We start from the raw sequence: 26,316 nt of genomic DNA on the forward strand, positions 1-26,316 counted from the left end.
GGCCAGAAGCGTGACAACTCCTGCAAAGATGAACCTTGTGATAGGGAGTGTCTAGTCCTACTTCACAGTTTTAAAGGAATCCTTCCAGGTCTGAATAATTAAAAAAACAAACCCTTAACTTTTTGTAGGTCCTACCAATAAATGAAGCCGCACCTGTATGCCATCGGTTGTCTGACTGGGTCTGTCTTCATATATATAACTGCATTTTGTTTATAATTTTCATCATCCTAAAGGATTAGTTTAACCTCAGCTGCTATTGTAGGAGACATATAATGTTACCACCACTCCCACTGAATTAATTTAATTTAAAGTTGAATGGCCCAGCTATAGCTTTTTAACACACAGGTCTTGTGAACATCCCTTTTTTAAAACAAATTGCCTTTTGTCTCATGCATGCTAGCTTTCAAATAAACTGACACAATAATGACCACCTAATAAGGGACAGCAAAAGCCTAAGTACTATGAACATAGTGATGTACCAATAAATGGAAGAGTAAAAAAAAAATCGTAGAATGGTTTGTCTTTTGTTTTGTTTTTCTTTGTTTCCCACTGACACTGTTACAAGAGACAGTCTGGCAATTATCATTTATGTATCTGTAGTCTAAGATGGCGGTATCTAAAGTGCAGTACATGGGACTGAAAATGCATTCTTCTAACAAGTAAATATTGTCATAAGACCTGGATTTGTGGGGCAGTCAGCAGTGCTGTTCTAGGTGGCTTTCCTGTACCTTGCAGACATACTGGCAAACAGTTGACAATTTCTGTCATGGAACCACAATTTACAATGAATGTCAGACTTGGAGTATGAGTTCCTGCTTTTCTGAGGTCTGGTTCTAACTCCATATGGACAAGAGGTCTTAAATGATGAGGTAGTGTCTTATACAGTAAATATAAACAACCAGAATTGGTTAGGCTATATTCCATCAATGTGTGGGCTGTTTTGTGTTGTCTTTGATTTTACGTCTCCATAGAAATTTATGGTTTATCCCTTTTATTTATGACATTGCAGTCCTCTTTCAGCCTGTTGAGTGAAATGCAGCACTGCCAATTTGAAGCCTACATTTTATAAAGGTGTAAATTTGGAAGATGCCAACCAGTAATATAAACATTTGTCCAGATCAAGACTGCTGGAAACTTCCTTTGTTAAAGTTCTACTCTTGATTCTTTTAGTTTCCATGTCCTGAAACCAACTGTGGAAGTCAATTTCCTTAGGAATTAAAATCTCATTTGGCTCTCTGGAGAGGTAGAAATGATAACAGTAACTAAACATGAAATTATTTAGAAAGAAGAAAATAACTGATTTAAATCCTGTCAGATCCTGCTTGGCAACATATTGCATGTTAGCCAGTGTGTTCTCTGTGGTGCTCTAAGAACTGCATGTTGTACAACATGGCAGCGTTTTTTGGGGATATATGTTAACTACAGTGGTGAAGACTTGAATAAACTAAGAATAGAAATGTTCATTTTTAGCTAGTTGAATGTTCAAATGAATTCAGCTGAATTTGTTTGTTTTGCTTTTAAAAAAAGTTTAAAAAACGGTGGCATTCATGTGACCTCTTTATGCCAAGTACACAGTCAAATCCTAGGTGTTACAACTGCCTGACACCCTCCTTCTTGGCTGAGCTAGGTCCCAGGTAAGTGTGACATTTCTGCTCCTTTCATTTCCCTTTTGGGTGTTTTCAGTGACAGTAACGAGGAACACATAGGTAGATGAAAAAAACCTAAAAATAAAGTGACTCTAGAGAATTGCACTGTTAGACAGTGTTACTGCTCTACACATATTCTCTAGACTGATAAGGCAGAGAGTCCCTTCCCTGTTTTCAACAGAGCACACAAACACAGTTGTCCTGTCCACACTCATCCTCTTGTCCAGGGCTTGGCTTTATTGGTGACTTGTAAAGAATAACCTAATAAACCAAAGGCTATGAATATGCACTGAGTTTCGATTTCTGTGCATTACTCTTTCATCCCTAGCTCTCTTCATCTATTTAGCCCAAAAAGACTCCTTGATAGCCTGTGTTTGGGGTGAGTAGGCCCAATTTCTGGGTGGCTCTGCAGTAATTGCCATGAACCACAATGCATCATTTTAGCAAGTGGGTCTAGTTGAACTCAATAAGAGTTCTACTTTCTAAAAGAATCTCCGTCTGCCACCCTGTTGCATCCAGGTGTAGAGTCTCCCCACCGTAGAGTTTCTGAAAAGTGGAAAATTCCTCTCAAGTTAATCTTTCATTTTGGTTTCTCCCTGTATTTGTAGAAAATTTGTTAATGTTTGTGAATCTGAAAACTAACTTAAAAAGGGGGGGGGGGGGGTGGACAGCAAAAGTCTTTAAACAGTGAAATCTCTGTGGAACATTCTGCATGCCAAGTTTTGTGGAAGTATGTAACAGTACCATTTTGGCACATCCAGTAGGAGACACTTTTTAAGCTGACAAATGCAGAAATTTCTCATATATCTACTATAGCTGTTCAAGCCTTGATTGTTTTTTTTAATTTGGGAAAATGCTATCATCAATAGACATAAGGGTATGGTGGTTGAAGTGTTTGGCCACTGTCAAAATTCTGTTTGGGTTTTTTTAAATAGCAGCAGCCTAATTTTCTAAACTGTGTGCATAGATCATGTCCACTTTTGCCTATCATACACATTTGTGTCTCTGTGTGTGTCTCTGTGTGTGTGTGTGTGTGTGTGTGTGTGTGTGTGTGTGTGTGAACAAAGAAATTAAAGATATTGGCATCTAATAACATAAACTTGATGAATTTACATACTTTTTTAACTTCTACAGTAAAGCTAGCAATTGTTAAAGTTTGATTTTTCTTGTAGATGGTTACAAGTATCACATCTGGTTAAATTAGAGCAGAGAACTACTAGCACAGCCTCCATGTATTTTGATTTATAAGGCAGTGGACAAGCGACCAAAGAGCTTGCGAACAGGACAGCAGCGATGGATGGTGATAGGTCTGCCGCTGTTACCTGCATGGAGTGTGCCATGTTTGTCTTTCTCCCGGAAGAAAGAATGGATTTCATCTGCACTAAGTGCAAGCTGGTCGCCATTTTGGAAGAAAAAATTAGAGGCCTGGAGGCCAAAGTGTCGACCCTACGCTTGATAAGAGAGGAGGAAGACTTCCTCGATAGAAGGCAGCGTTTAATCCTTCAAGCATGGCAGGCGGAAGAGCCTGAGAGGGCAGTACGGGACCAGGAAGAGAACTGGCAGCATGTAACTTCTAGAAGGGGAAAAAGGCCAGCATGGGAATCCCCCTATGCTATGGAGGTAAGTAATCGCTTTCAGGCTCTCTCCACAGGCTCTGCAGTGCTGAATGCTTTGGAAGGGACCTCACAAGGAAGAAACCGCAAAGGAACACCATCTACTGGAAGGCATGGGATGCGTAGTCCTAGGGGTGGGAGTTCAATGGCCACCACCCCCAAAAGAAAACGACGGGTGGTGGTGATCGGGGACTCCCTCCTAAGAGGGAATGAGTCATCCATCTGTCGTCCGGACCTGGAATCTTGAGAGGTGTGCTGCTTACTAGGAGCTCGCGTTCAGGATGTGACTGAGAGGCTTACCAAACTGATCAAACCTTTGGATCGCTACCCCTTCCTGCTTCTCCACATGGGAACTAACGATACGGACAAGAATGACCTTGAGCGGGTTACTGCGGATTATTTAGCGCTGGGAAGAAGGATCCAAGAATTCGGAGCGCAAGTGGTGTTCTTGTCCATCCTCCCTGTTGAAGGGAAAGGACTGGGCAGGGATTGTCGAATTAAGGACATAAATGCGTGGTTGCGCAGGTGGTGTCGCAGAGAGGGCTTTGGTTTCTTCGACCATGGGACTCTGTTCCAGGCACAAGGATTGTTAGGAAGAGATGGTATCCATCTAACCAAGAGAGGAAGGAGCATCTTCGCGGGCAGGCTTGCAAAACTAGTGAGGAGGGCTTTAAACTAGGTTCGTCGGGGGACAGTGACCAAAACCCTGAGGGGAGTGGGAAAGTCGGATACTGGGAAGAAATGCAAAGAGGAATGAGCAACAAAGGAGGACCCCTGATTCGAATGGAGAAGATAGGGCGATCAACTGGCTACCTGAGGTGTTTGTACACTAATGCAAGAAGCCTGGGCAAGAAACAGGAAGAACTGGAGGCCCTGGCCCAGTCCAAGAAATATGATTTAATTGGGATAACAGAGACTTGGTGGGATGACTTGCATGACTGGAGCGCTGTCATTGAAGGGTAAAGACTGTTCAGGAAGAACAGGCAGGGGAGAAAAGGAGGAGGAGTTGCACTATATGTAAGAGAGCACTATGATTGCTCTGAACTCCAGTATAAAGAGGGAGAAAAACCTGTTGAGAGTCTATGGGTTAAGTTTAAAGAAGCAAACAACAGCAATGATGTTGTGGTTGGTGTCTGCTACAGGCCACCGAATCAGGTGGATGAGGTAGATGAGGCTTTCTTCGGACAACTGAGAGAAGCTTCCAGATCGCAAGCCCTGGTTCTCGGGGAGGACTTTAATCACTTTGGCATCTTTTGGGAAACCAATACGGCAGTACACAGACAACCCAGGAAGTTTTTGGAGAATGTTGGGGATAACTTCTTGGCACAAGTGCTGAAGGATCCGACATGGGGCCGTGCGCAGCTTGACCTTCTGCTCACAAACAGGGAGGAACTAATAGGGGAAGTAGAGGTGGGTGACAACCTGGGAAGCAGTGATCATGAGATGGTAGATCTCAGGATCCTGACCAAAGGAAGAAAGAGAGTAGTAAAATATACACCTTGGACTTCAAAAAAGCAGATTTTGACTCCCTCAGAGATCTGATGGGCAGAATCCCCTGGGATGCTAACATGAAGGGAAAGGAGCCCAGGACAGCTAGCAGTATTTTAAAGAAGCCTTATTGAAGGCACAGAAAGAAACCATCCTGATGCGTAGCAAGAGAGGCAAACATGGTAGGAGACCGGATTGGCTTACAGGGGAAATCCTTGGTGAACTTAAGCACAAAAAGTGGAAAGTTGGACAAATGACCAGGGAGGGGTTTAAAGGTATAGCTCGAGAATGCTGGGGGGTTATCAGGAAGGCGAACGCACAAATGGAATTGTGACTGGCTAAGAGTGTGAAGGATAAGAAAAAAGGTTTCTACAGGCATGTTAACAAGAAGAAGGTGATCAGAAAGGGTGTGCGGCCCCTACTGGATGAAGGAGGTAACCTAGTGACAGATGATGTGGGGAAAGCTGAAGTACTCAAAGCTTTCTTTGCCTCTGTATTCATGGACAAGGTGGACTCCCAGACTAATGTGCTAAGTGACGCAAGATGGGATGAAGATGGACAGCCCTTGGTGGGTAAAGAACAGGTTAGGAACTATTTACAGAAGCTAAACGTACATAAATCCATGGGTCCGGACTTAATGAATCCAAGGGTACTGAGGGAGTTGGCAAATGTCATTAAGGAGCCTTTGGCCATTATCTTTGAAAAGTCGTGGAGATCGGGAGAAATCCCGGATGATTGGAAAAAGGCAAATGTAGTGCCCATATTCAAAAAAGGGAAGAAGGACGATCCAGGGAACTATAGGCCTGTCAGTCTTACCTCGGTTCCTGGAAAAATCATGGAAGGGATCCTTAAGGAATCCATTTTGAGGCACTTGGAAGAGAGGAAAGTGATTAGGAATAGTTAGCATGGATTTACAAAGGGCAAGTCGTGCCTGACCAATCTGATTAGCTTCTATGATGAGGCAACTGGCTCTGTGGACGTGGGAAAGTCAGTGGATGTGATATACCTTGACTTTAGCAAGGCTTTTGATACGTTCTCCCACAATATTCTTGCCAGCAAGTTAAGGGAATGTGGATTGGATAAATGGACAATAAGATTGATAGAAAGATGGCTAGAAGGCCAGGCCCAGCGGGTAGTGATCAACGGCTGGATGTCAGGATGGCGGTAGGTTTCTAGCGGAGTGCCCCCAGGTTCGGTTCTAGGACCGGTTTTGTTCAGTATCTTTATTAATGACCTGGATGTGGGGATGGGGATTGCACCCTCAGCAAGTTTGCGGATGACACTAAGCTGGGGGGAGAGGTAGATACGCTTGAGGGCAGAGATAGGGTCCAGAGTGACTTAGACAAATTGGAGGATTGGGCCACAAGAAATCTGATGAGGTTCAACAAGGACAAGTGCAAAGTCCTGCACTTGGGACGGAAGAATCCCAAGCATTATTACAAGCTGGGGGCCAACCAGTTAAGTAGTAGTTCTGCAGAAAAGGACCTGGGGGTTATAGTGGATGAGAAGCTGGATATGAGTCAACAGTGTGCCCTTGTAGCCAAGAAGGCTAATGGCATATTAGGTTGCATTAAGAGGAGCATTGCCAGCAGATCCAGAGATGTCATTATTCCCCTTTATTCGGCTCTGGTGAGGCCACATGTGGAATACTGTGTCCAGTTCTGGGGCCCCCACTACAAAAAGGATGTGAATGCATTGGAGCAGGTCCAGCGGAGGGCAACCAAAATGATTAGGGGGCTGGAGCATATGACTTATGAGGAGAGACTAAGGGAGTTGGGTCTGTTTTAGTCTGCAGAAGCGAAGAGTGAGGGGGGATTTGGTAGCAGCCTTCAACTTCCTGAAGGGAGGTTCCAAAGAGGATGGAGAGAGGCTGTTCTCAGTAGTGACAGATGACAGAACAAGGAGCAATGGTCTCAAGTTGTGGTGGAAGAGGTCCAGGTTGGATATTAGGAAAATCTATTTCATTGGGAGGGTAGTGAAGCACTGGAACGGTTTACCTAGGGAAGTAGTGGAGTCTCCATCCCTAGATGTATTTAAGTCTCGGCTTGACAAGCCCTGGCCGGGTTGATTTAGTTGGGATTGATCCTGCCTAGAGCAGGGGGCTGAACTTGATTACCTTCTGAGGTCTCTTCCAGCTCTATGGTTCTATGATTCTATAATTCCATGGTCATGGAATTTTCTATAGATTCCTTTTTTTGTTGCACAATTCTGCTCCAGAATCTATGCTGCCATAGTTGTGTGGGTAATTGTAACCAGGTCTGTACTACAAATTTATATCAGTATAAATCGCTTAGGAGTTTGGAAATTGGCATTTCTGCTCTGTGTAGTCATACTGACCTAATTTGATGTGAACAGGTTAGGTTAGAGCTTCTTCCATCAATGCAGCCAACTCCTTTCAGGACGGTGGATTTATGATGCCAACATAAGAGAGATCTCCTCTTGGCAGAGAGCGTCTTCACAAGATGTACTCCAGCTGCATCGCTGTAGCACTTTTAGTGTAGACTATCCCTAAAGCACTGCAACAGTGCCACTGCAGTGTTGTACATGAAGACAAGCCCTTATTACAGACTATTTTGATCCGGCCCGTGGCAAGACCTGGTGCTCACACTCCAGCCTAGCATCTTTTCACATGTCTGTGGTCCCCAAGGATATTTCTGTGGGTCAGTGGCCCCTGATCAATAAAAGTTTCCCCACCTTTGCCTTAGGCTGTGTCTACATTTGCACTTGGTCAATAAAACTTTTGTCATTCATAGATGCTTATCCCCCTGTCACTGTGAACAACAGTGTTGCCATGGCAAGTGCACATGTGAATGCTGCTTAGTTGCAGAGAGTGCTACATCTGCTGATAAAGGGAAACCCAATTGTTGGGAGTAGAAGTATTTTGTTGGCAAGAGTTCTGACAAACAGCATTCGTACAACCTGACTTTTAGCCACGGGGCCTTGTCGCTGACAGTTGTGTAGTATAGACATACCCTCAGTGTATGTTGTCTTGAGTTTACAGAAACAGTAGGTCAGAGGTATGAGCTGCCCCAGTTACTTCACTATATTGACTGTGTAATCCACAGATATTTTAAATGTCAACATGTAGCTATTTCACTGCTGATAACATTTGCAGAAACACTCAGTTAATATTTATTCAAAAATTCCAACTGTGCTCTACGCAACTGTTAAAACCTCCATTATTTTTTAGTGACAGTTGAAAAACTGGAACATAACAAATGAGGATAAATTAAAAATCAATGAGTAGTTAAAAATCCACTTAAAAATTAAAGTTTTTTTTAAATTTACATCACAGGTTTTTTTATTTTAGAAAAGAAACCTGTCTGAAATGAATTCTAACTTTAATACAATATGTTAAGGCCTAAACTTATTTTATGATCTTAAAACATTTAAATAAAAAATAAATATACTGAATCAGTGAGTTAAAGGCTGCTTGTCTATATCATGAAAGAATTGAGGGGGAGAATACGTTTTGAGGCCAAGTTTTATAAATATGGGAAATAGGTCATCATGTACCGTATCAAGGACTTGATCCTGTGGGTGACCAGGTGTTGTACTATTGGGTACAAGAGACTGACAAAGTCTTTGCAGGCATTGGGACTTGACTTGTGACTCCAGGGGACACCATTGTGTGTCGTCATTAGGTAGCAAAGAAATGTACCCCATCTAGTGTAAGGGGTCTAGTTAGTTGTAATTCAACAAGTTTTAAAGGTTATATCAACCAGTGAGCCATTCTGTAGAAAACAAGTGAATTACAATTGGAAAGGTTGATTAAAACTGATTATTTAAATCAGGGGTTTTCACGTGGTGATTTAAATTGATCCACCCTGCTAGAAATGCCTGATTTTCACACAGTGTACACTTGGGCTTCATCTTCACTGCGAGTTCTTCCTGCAGAAAATATGCCGAGGGACTCATTAGCATAAGTCACAATCTCATTAGCATATTTTCTGCCATTTCTTTCTGGGCAAGGGGTTTTTAATAGAATGAACTCACATATTGCCTTGCAGATTTACCAGCTTGGATCGGAGTTTGGCTAGCAAAGAAAATGAGGTTTGATCCTGCTGTGAGGGCAGGGGACTGGACTCGATGACCTCTCAAGGTCCCATCCAGTTCTAGTGTTTTGTGATTCTGAAGTATATGTTCCACACAGAAAATCCCCATTGGACTACCTGTAGAGCTTGTATTCTCATGTCTTGGATATTCCAATTAGCCATAATAAAAGATTGTTCTGATAAAATACTATAACTGACAGCAGGTTTTGGCTTCCTGGCACTTGAAATATTTAGGGCTAAATCCACCAGCTCAAACTAGGATCTTGACAATTGTAGGGGCAGGCAACAGCTGTGCCCATGACATGTTGCTGTGCAGAGCTTCACAGCACGCTGCCATGCAGGCACAGTCCTGCTCGGGAAATGGCAGAGGATCCAGGAGTTTGTAGATTTACTGTCTGTCATGGGAGGGCATTACCCTTCTCTTTGCCCTGTCTTGGCTTGTGGGGGCAGAGACCAGTAATGATCTTTTCCTTCCCTTGCAATCTTCCACAAATTTCCTGTGGGCATGGCCACGTATCTGGCTTGTTGATTCAGAGACCTGGATCTAAGGTTTAAAATGAGCATGACCAAGTAATGGTAGAGTATATGTGCAAAAATGGGAAACACTGAAATCTGTTTAGAACTATAGATTGAATTGGCAAATAACTAATTTCTTTGTAAGGTATTAATTAAATAATTGACATCTTGATTCACACAGATGTTGGACAGTGATGTTCCTCCAGTTGAAGAAACCAAATTTCAGATGCAGTGCTTGGCTAGTCTTGGGGTTGTCACTTTTGTGAATATAGTAAGTTCCCCATCATCACACAGTTGTACACGTAGTCTGTCTCTGAGAGTGGCCAGTAACAGCTGCTGCAGCGACCTTTCGGGGAAGGATTCTCTTGTCGCCAGTAGTTGAAGCTTAGTTTATGTTTGGAAGCTTGAGGTTTTAGATCTTATCCAAAGCTCCTTGTTTATCCTTTTTACTGTTACAACTTGGAATATTCCTGTTGTCCTTATAAATGTCTACATATATCTATATAAATAAATAGAAATTGGTCTAGGAAAAGGTATGACCTCAACCACTTTGTCTCTCTAATATCCTCGGACTTGCACGGCTACAACTACGCTCCATGCAACATTGTGCCATGGCATTTTGAGAGTTTACATGCAGAATATGGAAAATATTACTGACTAGATCCAGTGCCAGCAAGTAGAAATGCCTTGTGCTCCCTCTGCAAGATCTCCTGGCCGATAGCACAGGTCAACTTTGCAGCATTCTGGATGTTTTTCAAAGTATACATACTCGAGGCTTTTGACCATGCAAAAATGTATTTAGTAGGTATCTCGAAATCAGAGTGCAGCTACTGTTAAGTGCAGAGATCACTGTTATCCTATGAAGGAGCTTCAGGAGGTAGCTGAGTTAGTCTGTTACAGAAAAAAACAGCAAGCAAATGGTCTGGTAGCACTTTATAGACTAACAAAACATATAGATGGTATCATGTGCTTTCATGGGTGCAGCCCACTTCTTCATATGACCGGAGTTATGACTAGAGGATAAGAAAACTCGAAATAAATAGGGGAAGGGAAGGGGGTGGGGAGAGAAAGATGCTCTGTTGCCCACCCCCCTACCTCTATACATAAAGTATCAGGAGAAAGGGTGCTAAACCTGAGTAGATAAAGATCAAAGATTAAAGATTCTTCCCCCCCTTCCCTTACCCTATGAAGTGTGGGATTTGTTTGTTTGTTTTGCCCACAAAAGCTTATGCCCAAATAAATATGTTAGTTTTTAAGGCACCACGGGAGTCTTCGTTGTTTCTGTTGCTCTGTGAAAAGATAAAATGTATGATATCTCATCACTAATCCCCAAATGTGCTAACAGCGCAGTTATTAATGAATACATTATGGATTCAACGGCTGCCGTATTTTTAAAATCAAAGCTATTTTTGAATCATAACGTCTGCAAATCATCATGAAATTAGTAAACGTCTGTCTCATTATATTGCACAAGTCCTGTAAACATAGGCTTAAAATAGTCCTTGCAGGCCTAGCTTTTGTTTACAAGGTGAATTTTTACAAGCACCAGAAAAATTGAGTGTTGGGGTTTAATGGAATCATTAACAGAACTTAACTACGCTGTCACTGTAATATAAAAAGCCTATATTGTACTGATGAACATAGAGTCTATGGAACAGTTTGCTCAAATTGAACAGACCTTCAGTGGTCTTTTGAAAATGTTCTCACTGAGTCATGCAAGTACACACTTGCTGAGGCTGCTCGTTAGCATTAGGAAGCATTTTTAGAGGAATATTAAAATGGAGTGTTTGACAGCCATGGATAAAGCTGATAGGGAAGGTACATTGTCCTTGTGTGAAAGATGGCTTTACAGATGAATCTAATACGGAGGCTGCCTTCTTAGAGTGTGTGTGTGTGTGTGTGTGTGTGTGTGTTGTTTTGTGTTATAGCTAACCTGTCCTAGAGTATCACACCTGGAGCTGTTCAGACAATTTAATGGAGTGGAAAGATTTTAAGTGTTCAACCCAATGCTTGGATTTTATAACAAATAAAAATTCTTTGGGTTTTCAGAATGGTGAGCGCTAAGGGTTAATGGTTTACATTCACCCATGTTGCATTGTAATGTGAAGTCACTAGTATCCTAAACTGTAAACTAGAAGATACAGGTGGAAAAGACCTTTGAAATAGCACATTATTTGTTCCTTTTCCATGCTTCATTAGCCATCCTGTCAAAGGAAGGAACGTCCTGCATTGTTGCTCTGTTGGTAGCCACCTTAGTGCGCACACAAGAGAGATACACCCCTTTCTGGGGGCTTAGGCCCTGGACCACCTGCATTATCCTCCTCCCATTGACTCTTTTGGTACTGGCCTTAACTAGTAAAGGAAAAGACAGCAGCAATTACAGCACACGCAATTAACGGGCTTCTAATCTCCAGCCTTGCGTGTAATTGCTGCTGTCAAATACAATTAGTGTCTGCCCAAGTTCCCTTCCCAGGGGATAGTCAGGGCATGACACAGAGGGAGGGAAGGAGCATCTAAAACTTAGGAGGGTTTACATGTTCATGCTGGCTCTCTAAATATCCTTTCTCAGGTTGTGCCTGGATATATCGGAGCACTATGTAGTGATAGAAGCAAGTGAAGCAGGTTTAAAGGTCCCCTGACTGGATTTAAATCTGTGAAATGTGTTCCAGAACCTCGCTTGCCATTTGAAACTCTACTGGCTTCTTATGATTCAGTCAGCAAACTTCTGGGTTTTAATTTTACCCTTGGAATACCAGACCTAGCGGGTTAGCCTGTCATCCTGTCTCCTTTCTTAGCAATTGAGACTGATGGCTGACTGAAACTACTAATTTAAGGAGGATGAAAGGTGGCGGAGCCTTTCCCACTGTGGCTTTGTGACTCTGCTAATCTCTCCTCTACCACCAAATGGTGCATGCCAAAGAATCATCCTTTAGGGCAAAATGCCAGATATCAACCTTGTGGAATTCCTCCATCAGTACATTGAGAAATTGGTGCAGGTAATGTCATGGACTGTCATGACTGCTCATGGAGGTTATCCATGTAAATCCACTCCTACTGGATAGGAAAATAGACATCTGAAAGCCTCTGATATTGGCGTATGCCTGGTACCAGATAAGATTACCTGAGAGTGTGACAGATTTTAAGAACCAGAGGCACAAAGAGGAACTGAAAGAAGGTCTAGGTGAAATTAAATAACATTCCAATTTGAAGCCTTCAAGACATTCAACATCGTCTCCATATTGCTAAATTTTACAGAGAATGCAGACCAGATGTGTGAAGCGGCCCACGGCAGGCCCGGCTGAGTTGGAGCAGCCCCAGACCTGTGCTGTGAGCAGGGGGGCCTCTTTAGTTTATCTGAGCCCACCGCGCCATGGGCTGCTCCAGCTGGATATGCTATGCCATGGCCTCCGCCCAGTGGGTCCAGCTTAATCTGTTAACCGGTTAAACGTAACAGTTAAGTGATTAAACAGGATTTTATATGCCTGTTTGCAAAACTGATATCCTGGGGCTTTCTAAGGGTAAAAGCAAATGTGTCTCACCTGAAAGCTGGGAATCTGCCCTTTTCAGTTATATAAAGCTCCATTTTTAGCCCTGTAAAGCCATTTGATTTTGGCCCTTTAAACAGACCAGTGGTGCAGGACTGAATATTGATGGTTTAGAGCCTTATGTCTGGGTAACTTTGGAGTGGGGGGAGGTTTTACTATTTTGGGGAAACATCTACCAGGATTTTTTTTTTAAGTGTACATTAGAAGCCATTCAGGGATTTGTTGTGATAGATGTACCCAGTAGAGGCAACCAAAGGTACATGTTAAATGCAATTTGTCACCACCACACTCGTAGAAATATGGGGCTGGAAGGGACCTGGAGAGGTCATCTAGTCCATCACTCTGCACTGAGGTATGTCTATGCATGTACATATTCTGTATGTGTGTTGTAAGCAGGCAGAATTCCCACTGTGTCCTGAACAAAGATTAGCATTAACTTCTTTTTGGGGTGTAGCTTTTCAGGTAGCTCAGATTATAATAAAAGTAAATAAACTTCAGTCAGAGGTTTGTCCCTATGCTGATCTATTGCAAGGATTTCATTGCTCCTATCACAGTCTTGGAGAAAGGCTCTGAGCCTCCACTTACCCTTAGATGAGTTGTGCCCTGTAAGGTTTAGTCTTGCCTCAGAGAGATTGACCAGCAATTACTTGGTGACTTTATGGAGGATTTACATTTGAGTTTAAGTTGAATCAGCAAAAGGCAGGTGAATTTCTTCATATAGACCACCTTGTTACATATGTGAATGTAATGTACGCTTTTTTGTTCTTTTAGACAAAGGTACATCCAAATAAAAAGTGCTTACCTCAAACTCTGAGCTCTATGGATTATTTTTAAAAAATCCACACAAAAATAACACCTCCCAGGAGTGTATCAGCACCTGTGTAGCTGGCTTTAACCAACAAAAAATGACCATTTAATGCAGGGGTGGGTAACCTCAGACCTGGGGGCCGGATGTGGCTGTCAGCTTTCTGGATCTGCCCCCTGAGGCTCAGGGCCCCCCCTCAACATTGGGGAGCCTGCACTTGTGCTCCAACCCCCCCCACTGTCTCCCCGTGGTATGGGAGGAGAACATGGGAAGGGTCTTTCTCTCCATTCGGGGGCCACAGTGAGGGGCTTTTCCTACTACTTCTCACTTGTGTGAAGCTCTGATTGATTTTTCTGTGGGTCAGCGGCCCCCAACTCAAAAAAGGTTCCCCACCCCTGATTTAACGCTACCCCCTATTCTGCTGGAATTTACCAGTTCTCATCCCACTCTCTCCAAAAGCTCAGAAAAGTAAGCCAGTAAGTTGCATACTCTTAAAGTTAGCAAATGGACAGTTTTTCAGGGAGAAAGTGAAGCTCTGAAGTTCAGGACTTCTTACACAGAGCTCATGTTTGTCTGTGTAAAATGTAATTTATTATTCCTTTTTCAGAAACCTTAGTATGATAAAACCATACTGTTTAACTCTTTTATCTTTCAGTCATGATTGCACTTTCGTGTTATTAAAGCTCATAACTGGTTTTGAGCTGCTGTCTCTTTGAAGAAACGATAGAGCTGAAATTTGTCAGTGATGCATTGGGCAGGGTTTCTAATGCATCTGTCATTGTAGGTTAACCTCTGAACTGGGACACGACACCTCTTTTATGACTGACAACAATTTAAAGGCATGCGTCTTGACATCACATATAAAGGAGTAAGGGGGAGTGGAGGGAAAAATGAGTTAATGATGTTAGCAAATATTAGTCCCTATTTTCATACTGTTCAGAATGCGACAGGCCTGCAATCCTCTGGAAAAGCATAGTCAGTGACAGCCAATCAAGGTCTGATTGCACCTTGAATTTAGAGGCTTTTTTATTGACGAGCACAGTGTGCTGAGAGAAGAATGAGGACCAGTTGCTGTCTGTATGTTCCAAGAAAACATTTGCTTTGCTTCTGGAATTCTTGATACTTGGCACGTGTTCTACAGTGATAGTTTATCTTAGTGGCATTGAAGATGGCTATATCTGTACGTGCAACTTGGAGCAGGGGATGTACAACATCTTCTAATGTGTGCACAGACTAAACACGCTGCAGGAGGAGAGTGTTGCATTGAAAGGATGACTAGTGGATGTGATGATCTGGAGAAGCTCTGCTGTAGCTTCTGTCAATAGTGTGCCAGCGCAGTCCCTGCCAGAACTTAGTGCTACCCCTCTGCAAAGGAACCTGAAGGGAATGTGGTAGTGAGAACACTGCCTTCCCTACCTTGAGGATCAATCCCCGTTGGAGCACAGAGGGCCTTGCTAGTTTGGAGAGCTGCACATATAGGGGGATGCAGTAGGAATAGAGATGGAGCTGTCCTTTGACTTTCCAAGACATGGAGATGAAACTGATCAGAGCATGGGAATTTAAAGGTAAGGCAGATCCCAGGGCAGTTAACAAGCTAAGGATCAATGTACAAAGTTCAGAATGGAAGTATAAGATGTCAGTGCCCCCCAAAAGCATCTCCTTTGTCTCCTCCCTGTGTCCTTCTTGTGCCCATGCTTGAGACAAGTGCTGTCTGGTAACTTTTCTCCTTTTCTGTTTCAAACTCTCATATTTCCCATATCTTTTAATCTACTAACTCGAGTGTAATTATTTCCTCACCTTTCCATCCCTTGGTTGTATTGCTGTTCCACTGATGATCACTTTATGGTCCTGGCCTGTTTTGAACTCTTTTGGGGAGTTATTGTCCGGATGGAATTTAGATTGCAGGCTTCCTAGAGTTGAGATCTTGTTTTCTTTTTAAATAACTACATAGTTGCACATACACCTGTCATGCTCCATAAATTAATCAATTACCAATGCACAAAGTTTGAATTGTGTTACTCTGACTTCTGTTGGACCCCCAGGGTGAAATAACATCACTTGGTTTTGAACATGGAAAAAATGCCATCCTATCTGCTTATGTGAGTGGCAAAAATCACTTGGTACAGTAAACTTCCGATAATCCGGCACCTTTAGGACCCAGGGGGTGCCAGATTATCAGATATACCAGACTATCGGAAGGGGGGCTATGAGGTGTCTGGGGTGGGGGGGATGCCACCCCAGACCCCTCATAGCCCCCCCTTCCGATAGTCTGGCTCTGCCCCAGGTGTCCCTGATTCAGCCGCTGCTGGTCAGTTTCAGTAGCGGTTGAATCGGGGACGCCTGCAGCAGAGCAGCTGGAGTGCTGCCGGGTTGATCTGGTAGCATCGACCCTTGGCGTGGCGAGACCAACCCGGCAGCACCCCAGCTGCTCTGCCCCAGGTATCCCCAAGTCAGCCGCTGCTGATACTGTTCAGCGGCTGACTCCAGGAAGCACGAGGCAGAGCTGCTCTGCCCCAGACTTCCTGGAGTCAGCCACTGGTCAGTTTCAACAGCAGCTGAATCGGGTACACCTGGGACAGAGCAGCTGGGGTGCTGCTGGGTTGGTCCCTCAGCGTCGAGGGGCAGCGCTAGGGGACCTATCCAGCAGCACTCCAGCTGATCTGCCCCCGGCTTCCCCGATTCAGCCACTGGTCAGTTTTAGTCCGCCAATGGTCCGGCTGCCCGGAGCACTTCCGGGTTCCTGATGGTGCCGGACCATCAGAGTTTTACTGTATTAGTTGTTAGTACTGCAGTGCTAACACAGTTAAGACAGTGGGAGCTTCAGTTTCTGTTCCATCTTCTGGTTTATTGCGATTGTTAAATTGTATTTAGTGAAACCTGTGCAAGTCCATTGAAGACACTGGGGTTTCAGTTATTAGAGTGGAGGTAATAGAGGGAGTATAGGATTGTCAATAATGGAGCCCCCTTGTGCCATTTTTATCACACTGCAGACTAGAATCACATTTAACAGAGTACAGGCAGTCCCCGGGTTACATGGATCCGACTTACATCGGATCCCTACTTACAAACAGGGTGAGGCAACCCCGCACTAGCTGCTTCCCCCCCAGCAGACTCGGAGCGGCTTTTCTCAGCAGACACCTCAGCTTGAGAATAAAGGACTGAGGGAAGTGAGGTGTGGGAGAATAAAACTGAGCTCTGGAGAAATGTTTGGCTAGAGTTTCCCCTACAATATGTACCAGTTCCGACTTGCATACAAATTCAACTTAAGAACAAACCTACAGTCCCTATCTTGTACGTAACCCGGGGACTTCCTGTATTCTGAGAATAACTCTTATCTTAGATTTTCACTTTCATATTATTCATATAATTTTTCCTTCATGTAAATGGTTATGAAGGGACAGATAAAGATCCTTTCCCCAAAGTAAAAGATTTGAGCCTCTTTATAGCTAAACACTTCCTTAAAAAGTCATTTGCACAAAACCTCTTATACATATACCGACTACCAGTTACTTCCCTACTAATAAGGATGAAAATTAATTTTAACTCCTCTGCTAATAAGTGCAAGAGCTATTTCTATAACATGATGCTGCAGCCAGCTAGCCTCTCCTCTCTGCTATTGATGAAGGACAGAAATCATTTGTCTATGCTTCTCGGAAGGAATCAAGAAAAAAAGTGACTCCTAAAGCAGTTTGTTTCTTCCCATGTAGCTTTTATGCTTACTGCAGTCACATGAACAAAAACCCTTTCAAAAATAACATCACCTTTTTATAAATTATGCCTCAGAAAATTCCTTGGGCCAAATGAATCACAACTGCAACCCCAGAGAAGCCAATGGATTTATACCGCAGATTAATTTGGCACAAAGGGTAGCAATTCATCAGGAAACTAAATTGTAAAGGCCTCCTTATACATGTGAGAGTTAGAGCCCTAATCTGTCTGAATTGATTACTAGAGTAGTTTGGGAAGTTGGTTGGAAGAGCGCTATTTGGAGAAACGAATATGTAGCCCAAGAATATTCAGTGAACTCATGAATTTTGTGTCATTTAGCTACTCTAATTCTGAGGAGCACTTCTTCACCCTACTTGTACTCCATGATTTTGTAGTTATCCTCCAATAAATCCCTAAAGCCAGCTATATTCCTTAGTCAAAGAGCAGATTTAAGTTATGCTGGTGATGGAAATTCTTGCAGAAACAGCAGTGTATATATATTTTAACTTAAGGTTATGACAATAAGCCTTCAAAATGGTAATTTTCTTTCTCTCTTCAACAGAAGTTAGTCCAGATATTACCTTGCTCACCTTGTGTCTCCAATTTCTCTTAAATATTTTAGTCCACAATTTACATATATCCCTAGCATCTCCTTCCTGGGTGAATTGCTTTTTAAATAAAGTTTCCATCTTCATATGTGTTTTTTGTGGTTATGAAGTTGTTGACACTTGAGAAACCAGAATAAATAATGGCGTATACTGTTTGGAAAAGGAGAGAATGAACATATTAATACACATATGTTATCTTGCAGTTACTGTCCAGGAACAGATTTTTCTTTCTGTCACACACGAGCCAATTTGTCCTTCATATAAAGCATCACACAACACTTCAGAGCAAGATGGAAAATGGTTAGCAAAACTGCGTTCAGGAACTCTTAGAACGGAGGAGACCCCATATTAGTTGGTAATCACAGCAGAAAAAGGATGAAGTGTTAAAAGGTAATAGTAAAAGTTAATACCCTTCAAGCTGCAGTTAGAGGGCTTGGAAGAAGAGACGATCTACAAGGGCTGTGGTACTGAAGATAATTAATGATTACAAAATAAGATCACCTCCCGTGTAGAACATTGCAAGCCATGGTCTAAAATGCATTCTTAAATTGTATTAGTTATTTGCCCAATTGATGTAAGAAGAATGTGTTTAAAAAAGGACTAGCCATTCGACTGTATTTGCACATTAAACCAGTCTGTGGAGGGTGAACAGCCCTCTTGCTGTCATGGAACAAGGATAATCATTATTAACATAGTGTTTTATGTCCCAATCCTCTAAAACCTTACAAGTCCAGAGGGAATAGGTCTTTGTGAAACCTATTAAAAGAAGATAGCAGAATTCCCTGCTTCAAAGCCAGTCTTAAGAAAATAAGATCATGATTTAGCAAAGTTCTTAAGCATGTGAGTAAACTTAAACACAAGTGTTCCCATTAAAAACAATGGGACTGTCCATATGTGTGACAGTGGGGTACATGTTTAAGTGCCCTACTGAACTGAGGCCATAAAAAAGGATAGGCAAAAACCACGACAATGAGCACTACTTACTACGCAGGAACACATGCAACAAACAGATCAATAGAAATAATCTTAAACACACTGATAGTCAACCTGGCTTCTTAGAACTCTTCCAGCGTGCATGTTTCTAGAGACAAGTTGACCTTGGAGCGCTGCAAGCTAAAAGTTTAGTGGTTTATTCTGATTTTAGAACCCTGTACAAATTTAGCATGCTTTTAAAAAGTGATCATTTTTGTTCTTTTAAGAAACACAACAAAACAATGGATAGTGCATGCTGTATGGATTAGTGTGCTTGGTTGGTAGTGTTCTCGCGTCTGGTCTAGAATGTCGGCGGTTGTAGCCTCATACTTTTGGACTTGGGCTCCCACGGCGTTAAGACTCCTTTGGGGTAGGAACTATCACTTATGATATGTCTGCACAATACATTGACAGTGCAGTTTTTAACAATGTGCAAACATAGTGACAGTTATAGCCGGATAACATGACAGGAAAGAATTTAGAAGGAAATCTCTCTTGATCATCTGCAGTGAAAATCAGAGAAGCTTCCATCTGTAGTGTGAGTTCCCTGTCCAATGTTTTCACCTTATCATAAATTTAAGGAGCAACGGAAAAGCCCTTTTTAGTTACATGAGGAAGGCTGTTAATTTTAATGGGACTATTCGGCTAAGAAGGAATTACCCTAATGTTGAATAAAATTTGACCCACAATTAAGTATTGTAAAAATAGTCTTTCACAAACTGAAAGCCAATGGAAATGCTACCTTGCCTTTTTTTTTAATTTTAATTTTATTTTTTTAAAAACAAGTGTGCCCGGAGTGTTTGTAACGCAAACATTGCAGTACTGTGAGAGTACAGGAGAGAATGAAATTGAAACTAACTAGTCCGTACTGAGAGAAATGCAAAAAGTAAACATAAAGGTAAATTACTTTTTTTAAAAAAAGTTTATAATAAGCTAATGTGCTGATAGCAGTACAGTTAAGTAAACCTTGACGTCAGAATTTTAAACTTTTAATCTGTAAACTTCAGGTGTTGTGCCCTATGACTGAAGAATTGCTAATATAGTTCCTGTTTTTAACAAAAGGAAAAAAGTGATCCAGAAAACAACAGGCCTGATAGTTTGACCTCAGTTGTAGGCAAGATCTTAGAACAAACTTTGAAAGAGCGAAAGTAGTTAAGGGCATAGATCTTAACACTAATTGGGAGTAAATACATCATAGTTTTACAAAAGGTAAATCGTGTCAGACCAACGTGATCTGCTTCTTTGAGAAGAGAACTGATTTTTCAGTAGAAAATGCTGTAGATCTGATATACCCGGATTTCAGTAAAGCATTTGGTACAGTTTTACATCAGAAATTATTAGTTAAATTGGAGAAGATGAGGATTATTATGAAAATTGAAAGGTGGATAAAGAACAAGTAGTGAACTTTGATGCTGAAAGGAGAATGGTCAGGCAGGAGGGAGGTTACTAGTGGAATTCCTCAGGCACTGATCTTGGAGCCAGTCGTATTTAATTTTTTTTTATTACTGACATCAGCATCAAAAGCGGGTATGTACTAATACAATTTGCCACTAACACAAAGTGAGGTGATATTGCCATTGTATAAGAGGACCAGATGGCCACAAGAAGATATGGTTGACCTTGTAAATTGTAGTAATCAAAATGGAATAAAATTGAATAGTGCAAAGTGCATGGTCAACAAGAATTTTTGCTGTAAATTGGGGCTGTAACAATTGGAAGTGACCATGTGTGAGAGAGACCTGAGTGTATTGGCTGATCACAGGATGACTATGTGAGCCGCCAATGTGATAGGGCAATGAAAACAGTCTAATGCAGTCCTAAGATGCATGAGGCGAGGGATTTCCAGTAGAGCCAGGCAAGTATTAGCAGCATTATGCAAGGCAATGCTGAGACCTCATCTGGAATACTGTGTGCAATTTTGATCTCTTTCGTTTTAGAAAGATGAATTCAAATGAGAAGAGGTGCAGAGGAGGGCTATCTAAGTGATGGAAAACTTGCCTCGTGAGAGGTTACTCCAAGAGCTTATTTTGTTTAGCCTAACTGAAAGAGGGCTGAGGGGAGACTTGATGGCTCTCTCTGAATACATCTGAGGGATAAATACCATGCAGGGACAGGAGTTATTCAAGTTAATCGCCAATGTGGACCTAAAACAAATGGCTATAAACTGACTATCAACAAGTTTAGGCTTCAAATTGACTCAGATTCATAGAATCATAGGGTTGGAAGAGACATCAGGAGGCCATTGAATCCAACCCCCTGCCCAAACTGAAGGTTTCTAAACATCAAAGGAATGAAGTTCTGGAATAGCCTCCCAAGGTGAGTAGTGGGGACAGAAAAACTAAAAAAACAGTGCTTGATGGGTTTATAGAGGGGATGGTATGATGAGATTGCTTGCAATGGCATGTGGCTGATCTGCGACTGCTAGCAGAAAATATCTCCAGTAGCCGGAAAGTAGATGGGGAAAGCTTTCAGGCTACGTCTACATTGCACGTATTTGTTGGCAGAGAGTATGCTAATGAAGCATTCATTAGCATTTGTCACGTTGTCATCTGCATATCTCTGCCGATGCTTTTTGCACAAAAACAAGCAGGATAGACTGGTCCGTTTTGCGCAAAAAAAAACCTCCTTTAAACTATTTAAACTAGAGCAAGTGGTGGATTCTCTGTAACTTGAAATGGTTTAAATAAATCATAATTAAGAGGACTTCAGTAACTCAACCAGAGTCTATTACTGGAGTGGTTGGCTGGGGATTTGTGGCCTCTGAAACACCTGATTTTTTTAGAGAACAGTTTCTCAGTGTCTTCTGAAAATCAGGCTACTTCAAGGTGTACAAAATGGGCATCCAAAATCACAAGTCATTTTTGAAAGTATATGCTTTAGACTAGATATTGAGCTATCAGCGTTTTGTCCTTTTCTATCATTGTAGAAATAATTTAGAATCCTACAGTTGTTTGGATTAAATCGCTTGGCTATGCTAACCACTATACAATTTAATTTAATTCTTCATGAAATAGATTTATAAAGGTGAGCTTTTCAGTCTAGTAACATGACATTACGCTGCCTCCCAAAGGATTAGCACTTCTGTCCTAAACGGCCCACCCTGAGAGCGCTGTGCACTCATTCTGGTGAGGAGGGAGGGTAGAGACCAGATGCCTTGTTGTGCCTCTTAGGAAACTCCCTCTGGAGTATGCTCAGAACAGCATTGATTGATTTTTTTTTTTTTTTTTTTTTTTTTTTTAAGTCCTCAGCTGTAACAGAGACATGAAGCATATGAGCATGGTGGTAGAGAAGCGAGAAGGAGATTATCCTAGAGAATCATTCCCCATCCTGCCCTTGAAAAACAAAGTTACAGCATGAGGCAGACTGTGTGTGAAAGCCATGTCACCCTACCAATTTTTTCTTTCAGATACCAGAGAAGAGAGGAAAGGAAGGAAAAATTGGGTTTGGAGGCCCAGTTGTCAGCTCGCTGTATCAGGAGGAAACCATCAGGTGACTATTTCTTCCAGTCTTTGATCAACAATATGGTTTTAGTTTAACTTATTTTAATTTTTCGGAACCATTTTGTAACATCATACAGTTGTGGTGGCAACTCAAGCAGGATAATAAACAACAGAAAAGAACTTTCCAGGTCCATAATCATTTAAATCAATAACTGTCTGTATCGCTGCCAGGTACTAACTTTACCTAGCATGAGATGTAGGGGAAGGAAAGTGTCTTTGTCTTGCTGTTATACAGCTCAAGAGGGCAATATTTGTTTCATTATTTATCAAAAAAAATTTTATTTTCAAAAACAATAATATCAAATGTATGTATAGCAATTCAGGTTTTATAAACAAACACGGTACACCTTCATTTAGAAGCCCTGTCTTGTATCACATTTAACTTCTTCCCTTTCTAGCTTGTCAAATGCATTTAAGCAAGAATGGCTGCTGTTTGACAACTAAGATGCTTCGGAACTAAAATATAAAAGAAAATGAAATGTAAAATAGATGAGAATGAAACTTTAAAATTCCAGATAAAAGTCAGCAAATGCAAAGTTAAAGATTCCTACAGCAGTGTTTCCTCTCTTTTGTTGCAGACATGTAGTTGTGTGTGTTTTCTCTTTCTGATTTATGTATCTTATATTGCTGTGACCTCAGGAAATAAAAATATAAGTAATCTTTGACTTTCTAGAATACCCCAGGCTTAGTGGGTAATATCATGGCATGGCATTTGTGTGACTTGCCATGAAAAAGCAATCCTAAATGGATGGTTCCAAAGTGCTGTACAAGGCACTGAGCTGGATATTGATAGTGCTAGTTTATAACAAGCAAACACAGCAACAATTTGGCACTTCAGACACCTCCTAGGGCTTTGCATCCTTTTTTACTGAGAAATGGAAAAGCTGGCCAGGACTCCAGGGTTATCTCTCTGTTCTTTTCAAAAAGGGCCAACAGATCTTTAACTTCCATTTGGACAGTCACCAAAGATGGACAGATGTGACCTTGGTTTAGCAGAGCAGCAATTCTTGATGCCAGTAAACTGTTCTATTTATGTGTTCTGCTGCCAACATTAGGTCTGAACCCAGGCCCTTTAACTTATGACCACCTGATTCAGGGTGTGTCTAGACTACAGGGTTTTTTCAAAAAAAAAAGTCACGTGTCTAGATTTCTGCCGCGTTCTTTTGAAATTAAATTGAAAGAACGTGGCAGTTTTTTCAACCACGGAAAACCCCATTTTGCAAAGAATAACGCCTTTTTTCGAAAGTGCTCTTTCGAAAAAAGTGTTATTGAACGCAAACCAGGGCTTTTTCGAAAGAGAGCATCCAGACTGCCTGGATGCTCTCTTTCAAAAAAGTGGCTCTCTTTTTCGAAAATACTGTTTGCTGTCTAGACTATCTCTATCGAAAAAGCCTCTTTCGAAAGAGGCTTGTAGTTTTGACGTAGACTATTAACTAACCCACAGTGGCACATTAGACTCCTAAACAAGCCAGTCATTGCTGGGTGTTGAGCTTCAAGTGGGTTTAACTCCATTATCCTGTCACAGTAGAAGGCTTAGCTGCATGGATTAGGGATGTAAAGGGTTAAATGGTGGCCTGGCTGAGCGGCATGCCCGGCCACAGCAGCCTCCACCCATGTCCAGCCTGTCTGGAGCAGCCTGTGGCTCAGTGGGCCCAGCCGCTCCAGCTTGTCTGGGCTCACAATGCCACACTGCAGGGTCGTGGAATCCCGGTTAAACATAACGTTTAACAGGTTAATTTTTAAAAGAGGATTTTACATCCCTAGCATGGTTTAGTGTCTTTCTCCCCTCTTAGTCCTGTTATTCGCCACTTGTTGTAGTAGTAGTAGTAGTAGAAAATATAATTCTAGGTGGCTTAAGTAGTCAGAGGAATGTTTTCTGCAACACATGTAGCAATAATAAGCAGTGCGCTAGTGGCCGTGCTTCCTAAGTGTCCTCCTTGACCTACCACAGAATATTTTTATTCCTTGCATTCTAAGACCTTGTCTACACACACAAGTTGTACCATTTTAGTTATGCTGGTATAGTTAAAGTAGTACAGCTCCAAGTGCAGACATAGTTATACTGGTATATATGTGCTTGTACCTGTGCATCTTATTTCCCTTTGTATATGGACCTAAAGTACTTTGGTATAACCACATGCGTTCTGTTATAGCAGCATCCACACAAAGGATTGAATCTCAGTATCATATTGGTAAAAATCATATTCCTAAGCAACATAGTTATGCCAATACAAAAACTGTGTGTAAACCAAGCCTGAGAGAGAAGAGGCATACCAAGCAACTGATGATGTAGAAGCTTGAGCATTGATTTTTATCAAGATGACACAGTGAAGTAGGGTTCATATTGGATACTCGGTAGCATCACTGTGCCCGAGAACTTGGTTGGGTTTAAGGCCATATGGGGAGACGGATAGGTCAGTGGCTTGAGCATTAGCCTGCTAAACCCAGGGTTGAGAGTTCAATCCTTCAGGGGGCCATTTAGGGATCTGAGGCAAATCTGTCAGGGATGGTACTTGGTCCTTGCTTTGAAGGCAGGGGACTGGACTCAATGACCTTTCAAGGTCCCTTTCAGTTCTATGAGATAGGTATATCTCCATATGTTATTCTGCCCTGAAATTTCTGAATGGTCTTCAAAGGCAGTCCTAACTAGAATGTATCACAATAGTCCTGCCTGAGGTGACACTGGCTTGGTTACGTGCCAGGAAACCATATGAGAGATGAAAAGTTGCAATCTCCAGGGTGAGGTGCAGATGGTACAAGACACTTTAGGCTATTGAAAACATGTTTTAATCGTTACCAGTGGTAATGAGAATCAACCTTTCTTCAGGAAAATAGCTAAAAAGTATAAATGCAAAGCAAAATGATAATTAGTTATTTAAATCAAAGTTTCCGGCTTCCTGATTTAATTCATGATTAAAATTTGGGATTTAAATCAATCTGCTCTGCCACCACTACATTGATTTGATGATGGAGAGGATAAACAAGCCATCTAGCTTTCAACTAGGACCTTAACTTTGCTATCGTGCTTGGAAATGAAGGAATCCAGATTTAACGAGGAGACAGACATGGACCTGAGTATCGAAAATGGCTCTGAAGCCCAAAATTCATCATCTCCCCAAGCATCATCCATATACACATGGATCAGAAACTGAGTGACAAGATGAGAACCCTGCATGGGAGCTGGAATAGATTGGAGGGGGGCACTAAAAACAAAAACAATTTATTTGGTGGTTTGGTTTTTTTTACTATTTCAAGCTAGCACCCCTGACATCCAGAGGAAGCTCACATGTGATAACTATGCAGGAAAATCAGCAATTGCTTATCACCACCCTTCGGGGCCTTCTCATGAAGAAACAGTGTATTAATCCCATTTCCTGCTAATGCAGCTGAAGACAAATCAACAGTGCTTTGTGATTATCTGTCTCAGGAGCTGTTGAAAGACCTAACAGAATCATCCTAAAATACTGCATGTCAACTGATCATCCACTAAACATAAAGCCAGCTTTTTCAAAATGGAATGTTTAAAGCTGTGCATCTAAATGCATATTTAAGTGCCTAGCATGGAATCAGGTATCCAGTTTTAGGCACACAGGTTTGAAAATGTTGGCCAATGTGAATACCCTTGTCATGTCGACGCAGGGAACTAGGAAGCTGGAAGAGTGCAGGTGCTGCTGGAGTTGGTTTGGTACTTGTTCAGTGATGTTCCTCAAAGGGAGGATTGGAGGCAGAATGGAAAAACAAAAACATTAAGCCAAGTTTGCAAACACACAGAGCAACTGATTTAACTCAGCCAGTTTCTAAACTGATTTAAGAATGTCCACACAAGGAAATGGCACTCATTTATCTAGATCAGTTTGGAA

The 26,316-nt window shown here is 41.8% G+C and overlaps 1 protein-coding gene across 1 annotated transcript in view; it reads left to right on the top strand.

Annotated features, from left to right (window-relative positions):
* Window positions 1-26,316, top strand: part of ACBD6 (acyl-CoA binding domain containing 6) — a 126,463-nt gene that overhangs the window by 17,735 nt on the left and 82,412 nt on the right. Inside the window, exon 4 of the mRNA XM_075936818.1 lies at window positions 22,363-22,445. Within this exon, the coding sequence (XP_075792933.1) occupies window positions 22,363-22,445 (83 nt within the window). The remainder of the gene's footprint in view (window positions 1-22,362; window positions 22,446-26,316) is intronic.

This window comes from Pelodiscus sinensis, chromosome 9, assembly GCF_049634645.1.
Source record: "Pelodiscus sinensis isolate JC-2024 chromosome 9, ASM4963464v1, whole genome shotgun sequence".
Taxonomy (NCBI): domain Eukaryota; kingdom Metazoa; phylum Chordata; order Testudines; family Trionychidae; genus Pelodiscus; species Pelodiscus sinensis.